Genomic DNA, 18475 nt, shown 5'->3' on the forward strand with positions numbered 1-18475 from the left:
GCAACTTATTGAGATTTCACTTATGACTGTTCCTGGAAAAAATACCTGTGAAACTTTTGGAGGAAAGTTTTATAAGGCAGATTTCACAATTTGATCTTTCCAAATAAGAATGAGTGTTTTCCAAGATAATTAGCTCTTCATTTTCATTTCACTTAATTTTGAGTAACACAGTTGTGGCTGCTTGCAAATAAATTAAGTCAGTTTAAAAATTGTAGATTGGGCTAATGACTCTAGTACAAAGAGTGAACAACTAATAACTTGCTTCAGAAGGAAGAAAAAAAATAAAGCCACAAAGGTAGACACTCTTTTGAGCTATGCAAGTTTAGATTTTTACAATGTGAAGATACCTTAACCTAATTGAGTGTACAGAGAATTACAGAAATCAGTTCAAACAGAAATGAGTTGTGCTTTATCAAATCCAAAAATCAAAAAACAATTAGGTAAGTTGGGTCTCACCTGTGCCTTAAGTACATGCTGGTACTTGAATAGGATCACAAACCATACCAAAACTTCTAGGTAGCGACTTCTTCATTTTTTCATATCCAGTTAGATTCTCATTCGTTGTAGTCTCATTTTCCTCATGATTAGGCTTTTTTCCAAAGTAACTGTCATCCCTTATTCAGTGGGGTTTTTTTAATATTGGAGTTTTAAAACACGTTCTTGTCTTTTATTGCCGCTTTCTAGATTAATATATTTTTCTGTGAATGTTCATGCAAAAAACCCCAGATGAGTTACTCAAATTTCTTTTAAATTTCAATTAATATTTCTGAATTTCTCCTGGTATTTGATTTATGTGTTTTCTGGAGATTAATGCATCTTCTGTTCTTTTTTCTTTACAATGCCCTCTTTGATTAGAATTACTTATGCAGAAAGTGAAGGTTGGATTTTTAATACAGCTGAAATACAGCATTAGTTACTTAAATGTGAAGCCTAAATTTGGTAACAGCTTTGGGAGGCTTGGCATTTTTTTTTTGTTTAGAAAACCAAATTGCTCCTATGGATACTTCCATATGAATTGAGAAGCTCTGTAATGTGAAGGCGGGGAGGGGAACAATCCAGAGCAACAGTCACTGGTAGTCTTTCACCCTCTTCAGAAATGTAATGCCCTCTTTTTCTGAAGCTGAAAGTGGGAAGAAATTAACAGTGTATTTATCAGCCAGTTTGCTCAAAGTGATGTGGTTTATTCTGACTTTTTTAGGATTGAGTGCACAATATTAAATGTTATTTGCATTATTAATCTGAAGTTGGACGTAGTTAAGAATCTTCCGATAATAATGGCAAAATTTTACTTTTCTCAAAATATGTAACTTGCTTGAGGTGCTTTAAATGTTTTTGAAGAGAGACTAGCGGGCTTTTATTTACCAATTCGAAAACCAATAAGGTTTTTTTAAGGTCTTCATTTTAATGGACCAGAATTTGTTGTTGCATGAAGAAATTATAAGATGGTTTTGAGCAGAAATACAAGATTCAGTCAACGTTAGTTTGACCTTCTCTTAGACCACTGAACTAAAATGAACTGGAAAAGCTCTGGAAACTAGATTATGACATGCTTGAAAGCACAGATTCACTTAGTGTCTTTCTTATTTATAGGCCATCGTGGTGTTCAAAACTACTGGAGAATCTTCATGAGAAACTGGTAATAAATTGAAGTAAAAACTTGCTGCAGGAATGTATACATTAGTTTCAGAAATTCCTGTTAAAACTGCAGTGCAGAAAATATCTCAATTAGTGAATTTAGTGCTGTGAAGTGACTGAGGAACTCTCGTCTAGGTTAGTCCCCAAATGAAATGGCAACGCTTGCAAACAATCAGGCTTTTGGACCTTTTGTAAGACAAAATGGTTTCTCAGACAGCCTCAAAACTTGTAGTCTGTGTTGGTAGGGGTTTGTGTCTGACGGTGGGACGTGGAAAGGAAAAAAGACAAGTCTTGGCTTTACTGAAACTGGAGCTGGTTCAGCATTGTCATTTATGGCCTATTATTCTGGGTTTGCCTTTGTTGTACGCATATGTTTCAAGTATTTGCCATTCATTGTTCTTCACTGTGCTAAACAGTAGGGTGAAAGTTAAGGAAAAAATATTTCTGTAATTAGGTGTACTGGATTTTGGGAGGTGGGTTTCTGATTTTGGCTTTTTTCCTGAAAGCACAGACAGCCAAGGGATGCTGATTTAAATAAAGCTGTTCATGTAGGTGTGAAATGACATAGATGGCTTTCAAACATATTTTCATATTTTCAAACATAATGTGCGTATTATTCCTTAATTACACCCATGTCTAGGTATAATACTGTTGTTTAAAACCCCTTAAATTTATGAAGTATTTTTGAATAGTGTCTGCTACCAAGGAGGTCCTGCAAAGCACTTAGTTTTATTATTTCTGGGATATTTTCTTAAGGTTTTAAAATAAAAGAAATTGTAGAATTATGCTGTTTGCTTTCATTGCAGATGCATAAATCTTAACCTTCAGATTGGTATGAAATTTTCCATCAGATAACCATTTACATTGCATTTCATAGGCAAGTTAGAAAGGTGTCCTAGATACACTGGCATAAAAACACCAGGCAGGATTTGTTATGAAGTGAGAAATCTGGAAGCCACTTTTAAAGAGAAATGGTTAAAAAAAGTGGGAAACAAATATGGAAGTTATAACTTAAACTTGTTCCACCGATTCAATCTAGTATTTATTCCTTTTTTTAAATCTTTGAAATGATTTATTCCAAATGAAAGGGGAAAAACTGAAGCAGATTCCTCTTGCTCCTAGACAGCAACATAGTCAATTTCAGTTGGGAGAATTTTGGACCCAGCAGAAGTAAGGATGCCTTTCAGGCCTGCTGTATAGGTTGGTTTCAACAAGTGAAATATTGCTGAGTAGTGCAGTTCCAGCTCATGGGAATGAGGAATAGTGTAGTAATTAAGACAGAATGATATAACTGCCTATATCATAAATTAGTTCACAAAAATGCCTAAATAATGTCAAAGGATCATCGCTAGGTCTGATTTTCAGCACTTCTTGGAAAAACAGTGCTTCAGTCTCAATTTATTTGCCTATTAATAAGCAAGGAGTTTACCAGCAAGCTTGGGCATGTACCTCTGTGGCACAAGTGACAGTTATGAAATACTTGAATACATGGAATAAAGTGCAAGGAAAGAATATATAGGTTGGGTTAGGGTTGTTCGTTTTTTTTTTTGAGGTGTCGGGGCGTGGATATTGGAGTGATTTCTTTTAACTTTCTCTGATACTGTTTCAAGACTTTTTTTTTGCATTTCTTTCTTCCAGGTAGTGTTAATGTTTGCTTGCTTGCTTAGATAGAATTGCTTGATTGATTTTTGGGTCTGCCATTAATACCAACATAGCTCTAACATCTTTTGATCTGGTGGCAAGTTAACAGTATGTTTTGGTATGTTTTACACTAGAAGCCTTGCTTTTAATGATCAAATCAATTTGTGAAACACTGAAGGGGTATACAGTGGAATATCATCTTCTTTGCTTATAATTGTACTAACTGGTGAATATATGAAACCAGAAAAAGATTCAGACAAGGATAACTGTTCCCCCTTACCCCCGATACTAGTGGCACTTGTGCATTGTGTTAAATTAGACATAGGCATTTTTGCTTATTGTTCTCATACCTCTGAATTCTACTGCCCTTCATAAGGGAGAAAAACTACAGATATTTTAATTGAGTAAACGACAGTAAAAACTCCGGATAACTAGCTGGCTTCACACATTGATCATAATTTTTGTTGGCAGCACTCGTGCATGGGCTAAATTTCATGCTTTGCTTTCTTCTCGACAAGAACACTGCTTTTAAATTAGTGCTGTTACAGAGTTGTGAATACCTCTCTGCTTGTTGGGTCCTGGACTGAGGAGAGAGTATGGTATGCTGTCCTATGGATAAGAGATATCCATATCCTCACGGATATGTAAGTAGTTCACTCTCTATAGCACTGTGAAACTGGAGCTGGTAAGTTGCAAATGGAACAGCCAGCTGCTGCTTACATAGTAACATATCCCAAATTAGCTAATGTTTTCTTTACTGTACCACTTTCAACTAGATGTATTATATGTGAATGACACAAGATTTCTTTGCTGTAAAGAGAATAATTTTATTAAATATTTGCATTTTGTGAACTGTAAAACAACTCTCCCTAAAAAAAAAAAAAAGGCAGATCTGAGTTTGTTGCTCCTAGATGAACTTTTAAAAATACTGCTGTAAAAGTCTGCTGAGATAAATTGCAGGGAACAAGTGCCTTGTGGGTTTTTTTAGCTTACATCATGCAGCTGAACCTTTAGTGGAGGGTGAGTTTGCTGTGGACTTGGCGCAAAGTAACCAAATGCTTACTGCAAAGAACGGTCCCAGTGAGTGTGTTCTGCAGTGCAAGCAAGCAAAGTCCTGATCTGCAGCAAAACACTCTGTGTTCGTAATGGCTCTAGTGTAGTAAATTGTTTATTACTTCAACAGATCATCTAAGGAGAAGCTGAATTGTGACAGATCATATAGCATAGTAAAACTCAGTTCTGTGCTGATCATATCTATTAAGTTTATTTAATGATTATGTACTTTAAATTGAGTCAGCTGTGTACTGTGCTATTCACAATTCAGTGCAAAACTCACGTAAGACTGTTGTCACACACGTTTCCCTTTTTATAATTGTTGAAACAAACAGCTGTATTTCTACATTGTCCAACCATTTTGTTTTTTTCAATGTAACAATCCATAGAAAAGGAATTGCTTCATAAAATGTGCTCAGATGTTAGAACAGCACTTGAAAATAACTTATGTTTTCCAGATTTCTGCCTCCCATGAACTAAGTTTCACAGAGATTTTTGCATGCTACAACAAGAAAGAGAAGGGTTTTTTCTTAGCCAAATAAGAGAAACTGAAAGCATGCAGCTGACTTCTGCAAAATGTTTTTTCATTCCCCACTTCTGCAAGGGAAGGAGTCCTTATGAAGCTTTCTTTAACTTCCGTTAGTAACTGTCTCTGTCCTCATGCCATCTGTGTTATGGCAAATATAACTTTAATGTGTGTATTGAAATTTCTGTCCTTTTACAAAAAAGTTTCAAAGAGAGCATGAGAATGCATCTTTCTTGACTAATGTCAGGTCTTGTTCTGTCTAGGCCTTGGGAAGAGATTTCCTTTTTGTTGTTGATGCCTTCAGGAATTTGAGATTGTTTTTAGTTTTGTTTATCTTTAATTCTGCTGCCAGCTTTCCTTCATAGCTGAGGTACCATTTTCAGTGTGCTAATGAAACACTATCAGCATGTATGTAAAGTAATTTGTTCCTGTCTGACTGTCACTTTTTCGACATTTAACAGGCATTTTGATAGTTTTGCAAAGCAGGAAATTACAGACTTTTTACGCTTGGTCAGAAACTGCAATGCCTAGAGCAGGAAGAAGTGCTGAGATCCCCGAGAACATGTTCCAAGACACAAACACACAGAGTTTCTGTTTTAGCTTCACTGTTTGCGAGGAAACTGATTTAACTGAACGCTTTTTTTTTTTTAAATAGTTTGTAGTAATTGATAATCATCTTCTGGTTTGTTTGGGTATGACTTAAGAGTCATTTTTTAACAAGCCATGGTGCAATGAGACCTTATTTCTAAGAATTCATTGCTAGTATAGTTACCCCAGGGAAAGCCTTCATGAAATGGAACTTGCGTGCCTTCCTCTCCTCTTCTGGGCTGTAAGTACAGGATAACACTGATAGAGCTGTTTCAATATCTGCTTGCACGGACAGCTTCTTTTAGAATTTTAACATAAACCGTAGTTGTGCAGTTTCTCCTTTTTCCCTCCCCAAAAGGTCAAGTAGGTCATTTGGGATTTTCCATCTGCCAGTTTGATTTGAGTGAAACTTACTCATTGAATACATAAAGCATTTTATGGCAATATCGAATATCCTGACCTGAAATATTATTTCTCTGCTTCCTCATCCATTTCTCTTCCTGAAGGGGAGAGAGGTGTTTTAAGGAAAGCTAAGGTAGCAGATTACATACACTGCTAGGAAACGCTACCTGTGTAACTCATGGTAATATATATTGGAGTCTGTAGTTCTCCGCATTGGGAGAATTATTTGGGTTTTGTAGTTTAAATGCAGTTGTATATAATGGCATTTCTGGTGTAAGATTTTTTCTAAACATTGAAACAGTGGGATTTCTTGTATCATTCTTGTGTGTTAATGCTGATAGTGTGACATGTAATCAAGGACATGTAATGTCTTCTACCTAGAGAAGTCAAAGACCTTCTGAAGATAAACTTGTTCAAAGCAAAAATAAAGCAAGCAAAGCCTGTACTTTGTGAACCAGCTAGTTTTCTCAATACTCAGGAGGGTACTTGAACACCCTCCTCCTTTTTGATTTACTTACAGGAGTAGATTTGAGGATTACAACTTTTTTTAAATCTTGCTTCAGGATTTTAAAAGAAAGAGGGGAGCTCAAGGGGTGTGTGTTTGTCTTTATGGGAATTATTTTTTAAGTTACTGTATTCCCAGGCCTTCAATTTATCTGTTTCCTAACAGTGGGTTTTGTTCCCTGACCTACACTTGTATGCATATGTGTGTGGCATATGAATTGGAATAAACAACGTGTGTTTACCTCTAACATGTATCTAACATAACTTCCTGTACTACAGGTAATTTCAGCTGTCATCTTGCTTTTTTTTTTTTTAGTATTGTGGTGTGCTGAGTAAACATCATTTTTTCTTTTTCCCTGAGGTCAGCTCAACTTCCTTTAAAAATTTCGGGTCATTTCATGTGACATGCCTTCAGTTTCTAGAGTGCAGTCTACATACAAACCAGCAGATGAAAGCATACAGCAGATCAAAAATCAATTGGGCAAATTCATGCGGAGGCATCCTCCTCTGATTCCTCCCTGAAGCCACACATTGCTGGTGAACATGGAGAAGAATCTATGGGGAGAAGTTGCTCAGAGGTTGTTGCTGTAGTTTTACCACAACGTGCACAGGTAGTTGCTGTGTGACATAGAATACTGGGCTACGTGTACTTCTGGTTTGGTCTTACAAAGATGCTCTTAGGGGGAGATCCTGGGGAGTGACAGATAATGCAGCTGGGAGCCTCGTGAATGCGCAGGGTCTACAGTTGCCTGTAAACTCTCTTATATTTTTCTTGGAGTCATACTGTCATGCCTCCTTTCTCTCCTGAAAATGTAGCGTTTTCTTCCTACCATAAATAAGAAACAAAGGAAGTCATTATTTTTTGAGAGTAACCTCTTGAAGAGAAAAACAAAAAAAGTAGTATTAACTGCTTTCAGAGTGTGAAGCTTTCCAGTACATCTAATCTCATGGCTGCAGGTCATAACCCGTGATGTTTTGCTGAGTAAATTCAGGTTGAAGGAGAACAAACTTCAGATTTTGGGGGGCTGTAGTTCCTACTTCTGCAGCTGCATTTTAATAATAAAACTTTCTTCGTTGTATGAAACTGTAGTCTCCAGTGTGGTAAATTCCATTGCTGCATGTGGGGCATCTTCTCTACTGGAATAAATCTGTATCATTGTGCATCTGTATTGTGAAAATGGAAGACCTAACTATTATGTCTTAAAAGACTGACTGAAGTTTGTTCATCAGAAATGCCATTCTCTCTGTTTTCCTGGGAAATTGTTGCAGGACCATGTTACGAATTGGATTGGAGATGAAATCCAGTTCAACAGTTTTCCATTTTCTCCTCTCCAACTTAAAGTTTCAAAATGTGTGGTGGTGGTGTTTTGGTGGTGGGGTTTATTTTTTTTTTGTTTGTTTGTTTGTTTTTTTTAAATCAGATCCACATCAGTAGGGAGGAATAGAAATGAATAATCGAGGTGGGGAGTAGCAACTCCTCAAACTGACATTGCTGCTGGGAAGATGGTATATGGAACTGTTTCAACAGGCTGCCTATCCAAGTTAGGATAGTTTCTGGCCCCTTCTTCCTCTGTAGTGGTGTATAGAGCTGTTTATTCAGAGCATAGGCATTTAAATTACCTAATATGTTTCTAGGCTTGTTATCACTCTAGTTCTAATGTTAGTACTTGATCTAAGAGTATTCTAGCAGCAAATTCAAGATCCTACTCGCATAGAAATATTTTGTGGACTCATTGCTGTTTGATTATTATTTTTTAAATACTCAGTGTATTTTTTAATGCTTAAAAGTGTCTTAATCTATAAAACTTACATGTTTATGGCTGATAATTAGATCCATAACCAAACCGAAACTCTTAAAGTACCCACAGCAGCAGTAACTTGGCTTCTCTTTAATGGGTATGGAATAGCAGATGGGGGAGTGATAAGAAAGGAAATTTGGCTGTCTTGCTTAACCGGGTTTGCTTTCAGATGAATACTCTGAAAGACTGTTTTAACTTTTTACTTTTCATTCCTCATAAATTTTTGAAAGCTGCTTAGTAAAGAAACAAAAAAACTTGCAATTTTTACTTCTTCTGTGTTGTCCCATGGAATACATTTTTCAATAATCACTCTGAACCTCCAGTTTTACAAATGTTCTATATGACCTTCAGTTTAATAGCATTCACTGGGATTCAATTCAGCTTATTTTAAAGACTACATGATAATGCTAAAATAACTTAATACCTGTCACATACTACTAGTAGATTGAAAGGTTTTAGAACTTTGTTGCGGCCTGCTGTGAGCTGATTTATGTTGCAAAAAAAGGCAGTACTTCTGATTTTGCTGTTTTCTGATCTAGTTAAACTCTGGCCTATAGAGTAGACTTTACATGTCCAAGTTCCTTTTTGTTGTATGAGTACATCCTTTAGTTGGAACATTAAAAATAATAATGTCAGCTTTACTTGCCTTTTTTTGAGTTAAAATTCAACATTTCTATTTAATTGATTTTGTGTTTTCTAATGAGCTAACTAGGGAAAATGTTGCATCTTGTGTTTACGCATGACAGGTTTTAAAAGATGAATTACACAGGATTTTTTTCTTAATAGCCTAACATTAATATTTCTTAATAAGTTGAACTCCAGGAAGTTGAATTTAAAAATTGCCATCAGGAAGGAGTTATTTTGGACTGAACTCCATAGAAAACAAAGCTTTCAGTTGAGGCTTCAGTTTGAAATCTGCTGCTTTCATGTAGCAGCTAGCTCTACACCGACAATGTATCATCTCCAGCTGTGCCTCTTCCCTGAAAAGGGGAGCACAGCAGTCTTCATGAGTCACACACCACTGTACTGCATTTTCTCATTAATACTTGATCTAAATTTAAGGGTGGCATTTTACAGTAGCATGGACTCCTCGTCTAACTGCATGTTTGCACATTCCACCTAATGCTGAATTTTGTGTTACATCGGTTGCCCTGACATTAAGTCGTAAGCTGAAAACCGTTCTGCTCGAGGAGAGCAGGTAAGTGTGGCTGTAAGCAAGACCACATTTTCCTACCTTTTGTCATTACAGTGTTGATTGTGAATTAATTGTATTGAAACTATCTGAAATCCAACATTGTTGGGAGACAGCATTAAAGCTTAATTATGTAGGCAGATAAGGGTAATGGGTAAAACACATCTGTGCATTAAAACAGTATTTGTGTTAAAGTTTTCCTTGTAGGGAGGGATACATGTGATATGCTTGCAGCAGGATCCAAAGTTCTGTCTTGCTTTTGAAACTTGACAGAGCTATGGAAATACTGTCCTGTACACAGGGGTTTGTGTAGCGGGCTCTCTGCTTAATGTGTGGATTTTTAAAATGTTTAATGTATTGGCAGCAACGAAGTTTAAGATGAAGTACTGTCATTTTATGATCCCTTCATAAATGAGACACTCATACCAGGGACTGACACAGTTTACGTGCTTTTCCCATATATCTTTAACTTGCCCTGCAAGACCTTTTTTAAAAAAAAAAAAATCCAGGGACAGTGCTGATACATGTGAAACTGAAAATCAAAGCTGTGATACTTCTTCACTTTACAAAAACAAAAGCTTGCAGGGACAATTTGAGTAAAATCTCTGCTATTCAGGACTGAAGTTTCTCTTGAGCTGTTTTAAATAAAATGCAAAAATGTTTTCAGTTCCACTGCTGCCTGAACCATACTCGCTAACTCCTAATAATTATTGTTCTTGTTAATCAGGTGGTGGTGGTAGTGACAACTAGGAAGCAGAGGAATATAAGCAAAATACTTGTAATCTGGCTTTCCCTTATTTCAAATGGCTTCACAATGGTAGCACTTGGGCATGTTATTTTTTAGGGAGGCATGCTGAGAAATGTAGAAAAATAACACTTGGGGCAAGGAAGTGCTTGCAGTTGCCGATGTTTTTGGCAGCAGACTTCTGTGCTAAAAATTTTAAAGGTCAAATACAAATGAATGAAATGCAGCCACGTAAGTTATACTAGTCTCCAAGTCCTGCTTAGTGATGGAAGACACCGTAAAAAAAAAAAAGTGGATGTTGATATTTGACTCTGTTGTTTTTATGTTCTAGAATAGGCACTCCTGAGCCAGGGGCCTACACATTTCTCCAGGGTTTATAGATTAGTTATATTTCACAAATTCCATAAGAATATGAAATTGAATATGAAAAATATGAATTTTTTTGTACAAAGGTTTTAAGTTTTAAAATGAAAAATAAAGTCTGCAAATCAAGACATTTAAAAACCTTGCTGTAAATTTGGGCGTAGTAAGAAAGCTGCCTAAAGAAAACTTAATTCCTTGTAATTTTAATTTCAATGTGGCCTTGCTTCTCTTATGTAATAGTAAAATGTCATCTTCCAGATGGGTGATAGGAGGTTTTTCTTTTCTTTATACAACCTTCTCAAACACCTATCATGAGAAGTTTGAGAAAACTGTGAACTTCTTTGCATGTATGTGTAACTAAGTTATTGTTTCACCTATCAAAAATATTCTAAATTATTTTAATTTTGGCACATTGGATAAAGCTTACTTTTATGTATACCTTCATTTTTATTAGTAAAGTTAGTTTTATAAAAGCATTAGTACATCCTGTTTTTCTGGTCTCAGGGAAACAGTACACTGCTTTCACTTCACTGTAAAACTCAGGTAAGCATTAATGCTTCATGATAGCCTGACTGTTTTATATCAGTTTTTAAATGAGTTCTTTTGGGTGGGAAGGCAGGGATGAAGCAAGGAAACTTTGTCATTGCTGTACATGAATACTTAGGCATTGTGAACTTCATGTGGGAGCATCCCAGCATTCTTCCTTATATTGGGAATGTTCATGAAGGGGCCTTGCTATTATTGTTATTTTAGATTTCTTATTGTAAGTTTATTGATAGTGTCAGAATTCCAGAGAACTGCTCCATTAAATTTCAGACTTGATTTGTAGAGGGTGAACACAATTGTAGACAGAAGATGGATGTTTGAGGATTGCATTGATGAGCTTACATGAGTAGTCCACAAAAGCCTAGTGTATATTATGGCAGAACAAACACAATCTTTGTCCTTTGGTCTATGTGGGAGAGCAATTTAAAAATGTGAAAGTACACTTGTGTGTTAGTGTGTTTTTCTTTGAAGCTGTGGACTGCACTGAGTGCTGATGTCTCAGCTGAAGTAATGCTTCAGGGTACTGCACAAATGGTTAATAACCACTTCCTATCTATGCCTTTCGGGGACCTTTAGCATGGATGAACTAACTGCATAGCAATTCTTAACCAATTTTTCCTTTGTTGCTGGTTCCTCGATGGGAGTCTGTCTTGCAGTTCTGCTTTGACTATCTTAATTGAAAAGCTTGAGTTGAGCCCCAGGCTTATTCTGTCAGCTACCTGAAGGATGATCTGAGTAGTTGTAGGTCATATGTGACTGAAGAAAAATTGATATCACTGGTCTTAAACAGTAACTGATATCTTAACTGGTCAACAGCATACAAGAAATCAGAACCTATTAGCTTGAATGCTGGCAGTCAATTTCTGATGAAGTAAGAAGTTTAAATGGGCAGATAGTTCAAAAGAAAGATCTGACACTGTGCACTTGTAAAGTAGTAAATATTCTGTTTATTCTGTCTCTGATGATTATCAGTATTAAATATTTTAAAACAAGTCCCAAAGAAAGCCAAACTCAAATTTTAAGTGCATCATTGTAATTCCATTTCTTAAGTTCCCTTTTTATGGGACTATAACATGTGAGAGAGAGAGATCTTTGTCATTGAAAATGTGTCTTCTGCCTGAAATATACAGGTATCTCTATATTCCCATGCTCCAGACAGTTATCTTACAGATATATTTGGCATGATCCCACTGAAAATACCTTTTGTGCTTATCTTATAATCAATGTTGTTGAATACAGTTGTCTCAATAAGCTAGTAAATGCTTTTTCTTTTGTAATCATACTTATTCTGTAGCTTCAGCAATGTAAGACTACTCCCTCTTTTAAGACCATGGTTGTTTCTTTTTTGTGCTTGTGGGCTAGGATAAATGAAAAAGCTTTCTTACAAGTCACTTTAATATGATACCTATCCATGACAATAAAGAAGACTACATGAGTGCTACTGTTGATATTTTTGAAATAGTGTTTTTGAGATTTTTGACAGTTTCAATTGTTCGACTTTTTATAGTTTTTTGAACTCCCTTATATGTCCACAAAACTTGTGTACCATGATTGCCTGTGCTTATTCCAATTTATAAATTTCATGATTTTCACAACTTTTTTCCTCCTTCCCTGATTCTTTTGGCTCAATAAAAAGATGACATTGGTAAATTCAGCTACTTTGATTTTGTATAACAATAGTATATGAAAGTTTGTGTTACTGTTGTAACTCCTTCCCAGCCAAAAGCCATACAGTTACCTTGGGGAGGAGATCTCAGAATGGAGTTATGAACTGGAATTACTCTCTTATTCAGTTGTGCTGCTGATTAGAAAGCACAGTGAAAAATTCACTCTTCAGTTCTGGAAAACTTTCCTCCATTCCTCTTCAAAGAGGTTTTTAACAGCAGTAAGAAGTTGTTCGTCGTGCTGCCAAACATGGATACAGTTGGCATGATCTAGAGTTCATTATTTATTTTAAAATATTACTACTTATTTTCTATGTATTTTGTGGCCTCAAAGTCCCACATGATGTTAGAGACAAATTTGTTCCAACTACCATGTAAGTACATATACCAGAATGTTTGACTAATGCAGTAGTGGGAGATGGGTGAATATCAGTGTAGATTTGGGGTTGTTCCACAGTGTGGTTTATTTTGTCCTGTTGGTCATGTCTTTTAATATTTCTGTACTTCCTTAGACACAGAATTGCTTTCAGTGTTCAAAGTGACATAGTGACGTGATCAGTACAATGATATTTTACAAATTTTTGCAAAACAACCACTTTACACAATCTTGATGGAAGGAAAAGATTTCTTGTAGCCTGCAAGCATGGGAATCCTAAAAAGTGTTATCCTTGAATCAAAAATTGCTGTTTCATTTAAAAAATAAATACAAGAAATGAGAAGTAGCCAAAGCATTTTCTGGTAGACTACTGAATGGCAGAAGTGGAGGCACCACCCCCAGCTCCCCCATAGCGTTTACTTGATTTGAATTCAAAAATGTTATCTGATGACTTTTTGCAGGAAGTATAGGTTTGCTTTTTTTATTTTATTTTTCACTTACTACTTTCCCTGTAATGATTACTGAAGCCATTGGTCTGGAGAACTCTAGTGTGGTCAAAGTGGGATGCAGGGAGCTGGCGTGTAGAGCTGTAGGTACTGAGCAGTGGTTTTAGTAAGCGGAGAGAGGACAGAGTGCTTGATGGCCTGCAAAACCTGCTGAAGGTTGGTGGTAGTCCACTGGAATTCAGTGTCCTAACTGCAATTCGAAGGTAACGAAGGCATCTTTATTCACCACCGGTCTCTTTAAGCTAAGACTTTGCACTTTATGTCAAATACTGCTACTCTTTCATGAACCTGGACTTAGTAGGACAACATAGATATCACTAGATAAAAATAAATTTGCTTGTTCCATTTATTAAGATTGTTTCACAGATAGGAAAACTTACAGCCAGCTGACCCAATAGCTCTTATTTCATACATCCTCATACTTCAAGTTGCTGTTGCAAGCTGAAGCTCTTGTAAAGTGATGCTTCTCTAGTGTTATGCTTTCACACCGCTATGTGAATGTGTCTGCAATTTTTACATCAACTTTTAAGCAAATACTGAAGATACCCCTTTTCCTTTATCCAGGCCCATATCAAAGGGATGTGAGCTCACTGCATTTTTACTCTGACAGTATGTAATTGGTAATTAGTATCAAGACTTAAGTTTTTAATTTATAGTAATGCATACTTCTTCAGAAATTTAAGTACATTGTTACAAGTGAGATAAGAATGCAGCAAAGTTTTTAAATAAAATCTCAGTCGGGAACACTCTGAGGATGAGAAAAAATGGTATATTTTTGTTAAGGAGCAGTCCATATACTTGCTGTCCTGTAATTGGCTTCCTTGCTTTGTTATCACAGACCTATTTGGTTATTATGGAATTCTTTTTTATTGCTTGCTAACTACATTGATTTTTTTTTTAAGTTACCTCGCTAAATACTCCCCTCCTCATCAGATAAGATTTCTGCACATATTTTCTCTATACTATGGATTTTAAGGAAGCCAAAATAGGAGTTACTGAAACCGGAACCATTTTTAGCCATATGCTTGCAGAAGTTTTGAATGCCTTTTCCTGTCATTTTTTTTTTTGTCATGCTAGCTTGCTGTTATCTTATAAAAATAAACATTTGTAATAGTAGCTGCCATTGTTAAAGTGGGTGTAGTTACTGTATGCTTGGCCTGTGGCTAGATTAGTTGACAGATACCACCGAAAGGTCTCCTTATTGCACAGGGAGACAGTGCTCTCGCCGTACAGCACAGAGCACTCTGTATATGTGTGAGGGCATTATATGTGTGAGGGCATTATATGTGTGAGGGCATTATATGTGTGAGGGCATTATATGTGTGAGGGCATTATATGTGTGAGGGCATTATATGTGTGAGGGCATTATATGTGTGAGGGCATTATATGTGTGAGGGCATTATATGTGTGAGGGCATTATATGTGTGAGGGCATTATATGTGTGAGGGCATTATATGTGTGAGGGCATTATATGTGTGAGGGCATTATATGTGTGAGGGCATTATATGTGTGAGGGCATTATATGTGTGAGGGCATTATATGTGTGAGGGCATTATATGTGTGAGGGCATTATATGTGTGAGGGCATTGGAACTGAAGAGCCTAAGTCTGGATCTTCATGGTGAGAGCCAGTTCACCTGTTACTTTCTGCTGATAGAAAATAATGCTGTCCACTATGGATCAGTGGGTGAAGGGTGCTAATATGTTGTTATAGGGTTGCATTTCTTCACCTAGCAGTTACTCAAAATAGGCTTGCAAGGAATTTTACTTTATTTCTGTACCCCATGAAAGCTTTTTTTATGCCTGAGCCAGAAGTATATGTGGAAATGTTTATAGTCCTCTTTGGCCTTTGAAGCAAAACTCAGCGTATGCACGTGTCTTCACAGGACAGCAATGGTTTGAATGGGTCTCTGCCAGCGAGCAAGACAGATATCAGCACAGTTTACTGCTTATTTAGTACAGTTTTTATTCCTGTATCGTAAGAAATCATATTAATGATATTCATTTGCACTGTAACTCAGATTGTTTTTTCTTCTCTTTTCATATCTCTTGTCCCTATATTTATCAAAGTAGAGCATAAGCTTAAAAAAGATTAATACAAATAACAAAACCAAACACAGACAAGATATGTAAAAAAACAAATTGGGATGATTAGCATGCTAGGGTCCTGCTTCATGACTCCTAAATGCTACTTTAGTGCAACTAGTAGATGACAATAATAGTTTGTTATAATTGTCAGCAGTACACACTAAGAAACAAATATAACCTTGGTGAGAAATAGTGATTTTTATCATAGAAGCATGGCAGTCAAATCATTCTTCAGAAAAGAACAAGACCAAACCTGTTAAATGTCTTTCTGGGTCTCTCTTCTCCTTCTGTAAGGCCAGAGAATCATTTAAATACTTAATTGTTTTGAAAAGAGTAAATTTGGATCTCCATTTGCCTTACATACCATTTACTGCCTAACAGTCATTAAGACTTAAAAATTTTAGTGTGTTATGTTTCTTTGCTAGAAATGTTCATAAGCCTTTGAATTTTTATTTGCTTTCTTACGTTGTTTATTTTCATGATCATCTTTTGCTGAGAGAACTTTAAAATTCTCTTTCCAGCAGCAATCTTGGAACATATGGTATCTACTGATAATTCTACTGTTTTGAACGATGCCAGAATGGTCTGAATTCCCTTTCTCCTGTATAACTCCTCCAGAAATTATTTAATAGGTTGTAGCTTTTGAAATTCTACATAGCTCATCCTGTCCAAGTTACTTGTTTGTATGCTATCTTATTTCCACCATTCTAATTGGAGGTAGAGAATGTAGTATGCATGGGTTTTTTATCTGCTTATCCCTATTATCTTAAGCTAATTCGAAGTATAATTTTTTTTTTATAAAATATCTGATGTTCTCTGTTGGGCATAGGGGAGTTAACTTGTCTAATAAACTCTTTATCCTGTGCGTTATGTGTGGAGATGTTTTACTCTGCTTTGTCAGTCATCCAATATGCAATAAGCAATTTCATCTTTAAAAGTAGGACAGACAATTAACTCAAAACAGTATGAATGTTCTCATATGCCGAATATATGGACATATAAAAATAATCTGCAATGAGAACTTTGTTTTATGGCTTCTATTTTGGGTTTTATCATACTCCTAATCCTCTTTTTCTGTTAATGGCTTCAGACTTTTACATCAGCAAGGACCATATCTGTTCTGACCTGATGCTTTCTACATCTTAGCCAATTGCATTTCACCTAATACTCCTGTTCTGGGGTATCTTAGGCTTAAAGAATCTGAATCCAAAGTTCAGTTTGGTGCCTAAGAGATTAAACTGCATACTACAAGTGAAGAATTTGATTCTGTTAAAAGGGGAGTTGACTTAAGTGATATATGACCAAGTAAAAACTTGGTCTTATACTTCAGCAAGAGATAGAGGAGGGCTCTGATGGGCTAACCTTGTGGAAAAAAATGCCTTTCTAACATCTGTGCTTGGGATCCTATAACTTGGTGCAGATGAACTAATCACATAGTTGACTGTCAGTGAACACTCATATTCCAGTCTTTTAATGACATTAATGCTGTTCTCGGAGCAGGGCCCAGGAGTATGTTGCAGTGGGATGGGGACAGGACCTGTGTATTCTTTTCAGTTGCTGTAGCATGAACTGGGCATACTGGATTCTCTTCTCTGTTGGGATACTGAAGTCTGTCATACAGTAATAAACTTACAAATCTTTTGTGTAAGCTGTATTATCACACTTGAGATATATTAGTCCAAACACATAAGTATATGAAAATAATTAAGCTGCACAATTATTAGCAGCTTTGGGTCTCATGTATCAATATAAATTGTCTACTTCCTGTAATTTCTAGAAATTCTGCTCACTAATGGCATAAACTTTCAGTTTTATAGAGGTAACATACCAGATTCCCTCTGCAAACCCTTTAGCATGAAAGTAAAAAGTCTGAGAGATCATGTAATGTAACTGCTGTTTTTACATCTTGAAAATACCACAGTATGTCTATACCTTGAAGCATCTGAGTTGGTACTGGGAGACTACATAACAGCAGGAAGGATTACAGAACCCTAGTAGCTTTTGTAGTACTTATTTCATATGTCTGATAGCCTTCTTAGGAAACATGCAGAAGAGTGAAGTCCATTTCATTAGATTTGTAGCAAGCATCTGTTGCAAATAGAGGCTGGTATTTCTTGGCTTGTTTTGTAGGAGGACTCATTTTGAGTGGCTACTGAACAATGCTAAAATCTCAAAGTACGGCTAGGTGGCTTCAGAGCAAGCAATCCAACCAATGTTTTACATATTTCAAGTAGGTGGATTTGACTTCATAGGAGCTAGAAAATCCAGGCAGGTAATTTACCTCTGTAACTTTAGATGTCCGTCTTCGGAGATTTCAGCCTTCATCACAGGGGATGATCCTTCCTGACTAGGGTCTGTGAGGTTCCACTGAAGGTGATGGCTCAGTCTATGGAGTTAGAGCTTTGGTTGTGAATATTGTCCTGTTAGCAGTGAAATTTCTCTTTGACAAATGCACCTTTTGACATACTAGTCTTCAAGAGAGATGCTTGATAAAATGACTTTACAGGGAGAGGAGACAAGGGGTGTGTCAAACTGGAACTAAATAACGATCAGTACCAAACTAGTAGAGGTGTAGGCTCAGTAGTTCTTATTTTAGAGGCAAATAACAGAATAGTTTTTCTTTCATGTTTTCACATTCTGTACAAGTTTGTTTCCCTTTTACAGAAAAATGCTGGAAGAAATAGGATATATTTTAGCTTCTAAAACTGCTTTGATGTAAAGATGCAGTGGCTGTCACCTGATGTCATTCTGTTTAATTACATCTAGGCACCATTTATGCTTTTTGTGTATTTTTATTACATACAAATGTATTTATAGTTTATAAGTATGTTTCAGAATATATGTAGAA

At 36.2% G+C, this 18475-nt stretch overlaps 1 protein-coding gene across 3 annotated transcripts in view; it reads left to right on the top strand.

The window, feature by feature from the left end:
* Positions 1–18475, top strand: part of MAP3K1 (mitogen-activated protein kinase kinase kinase 1) — a 64336-nt gene that overhangs the window by 14061 nt on the left and 31800 nt on the right. Inside the window, exon 1 of one of the 3 annotated variants that reach the window (XM_087759837.1) lies at positions 1624–1636. The exons of the other annotated variants lie outside the window; for them this stretch is intronic. Coding sequence (XP_087615963.1) covers positions 1626–1636 — 11 coding nt within the window. The 5' untranslated portion in view covers positions 1624–1625. Of the gene's footprint in view, positions 1–1623; positions 1637–18475 lie in introns of those variants that run through there. 3 annotated transcript variants of the gene reach the window in all.

Source organism: Nipponia nippon, unplaced genomic scaffold (assembly GCF_047370975.1).
Source record: "Nipponia nippon isolate SJK-2023a ecotype South Korea unplaced genomic scaffold, ASM4737097v1 scaffold_20, whole genome shotgun sequence".
In the NCBI taxonomy this organism is placed as follows: domain Eukaryota; kingdom Metazoa; phylum Chordata; class Aves; order Pelecaniformes; family Threskiornithidae; genus Nipponia; species Nipponia nippon.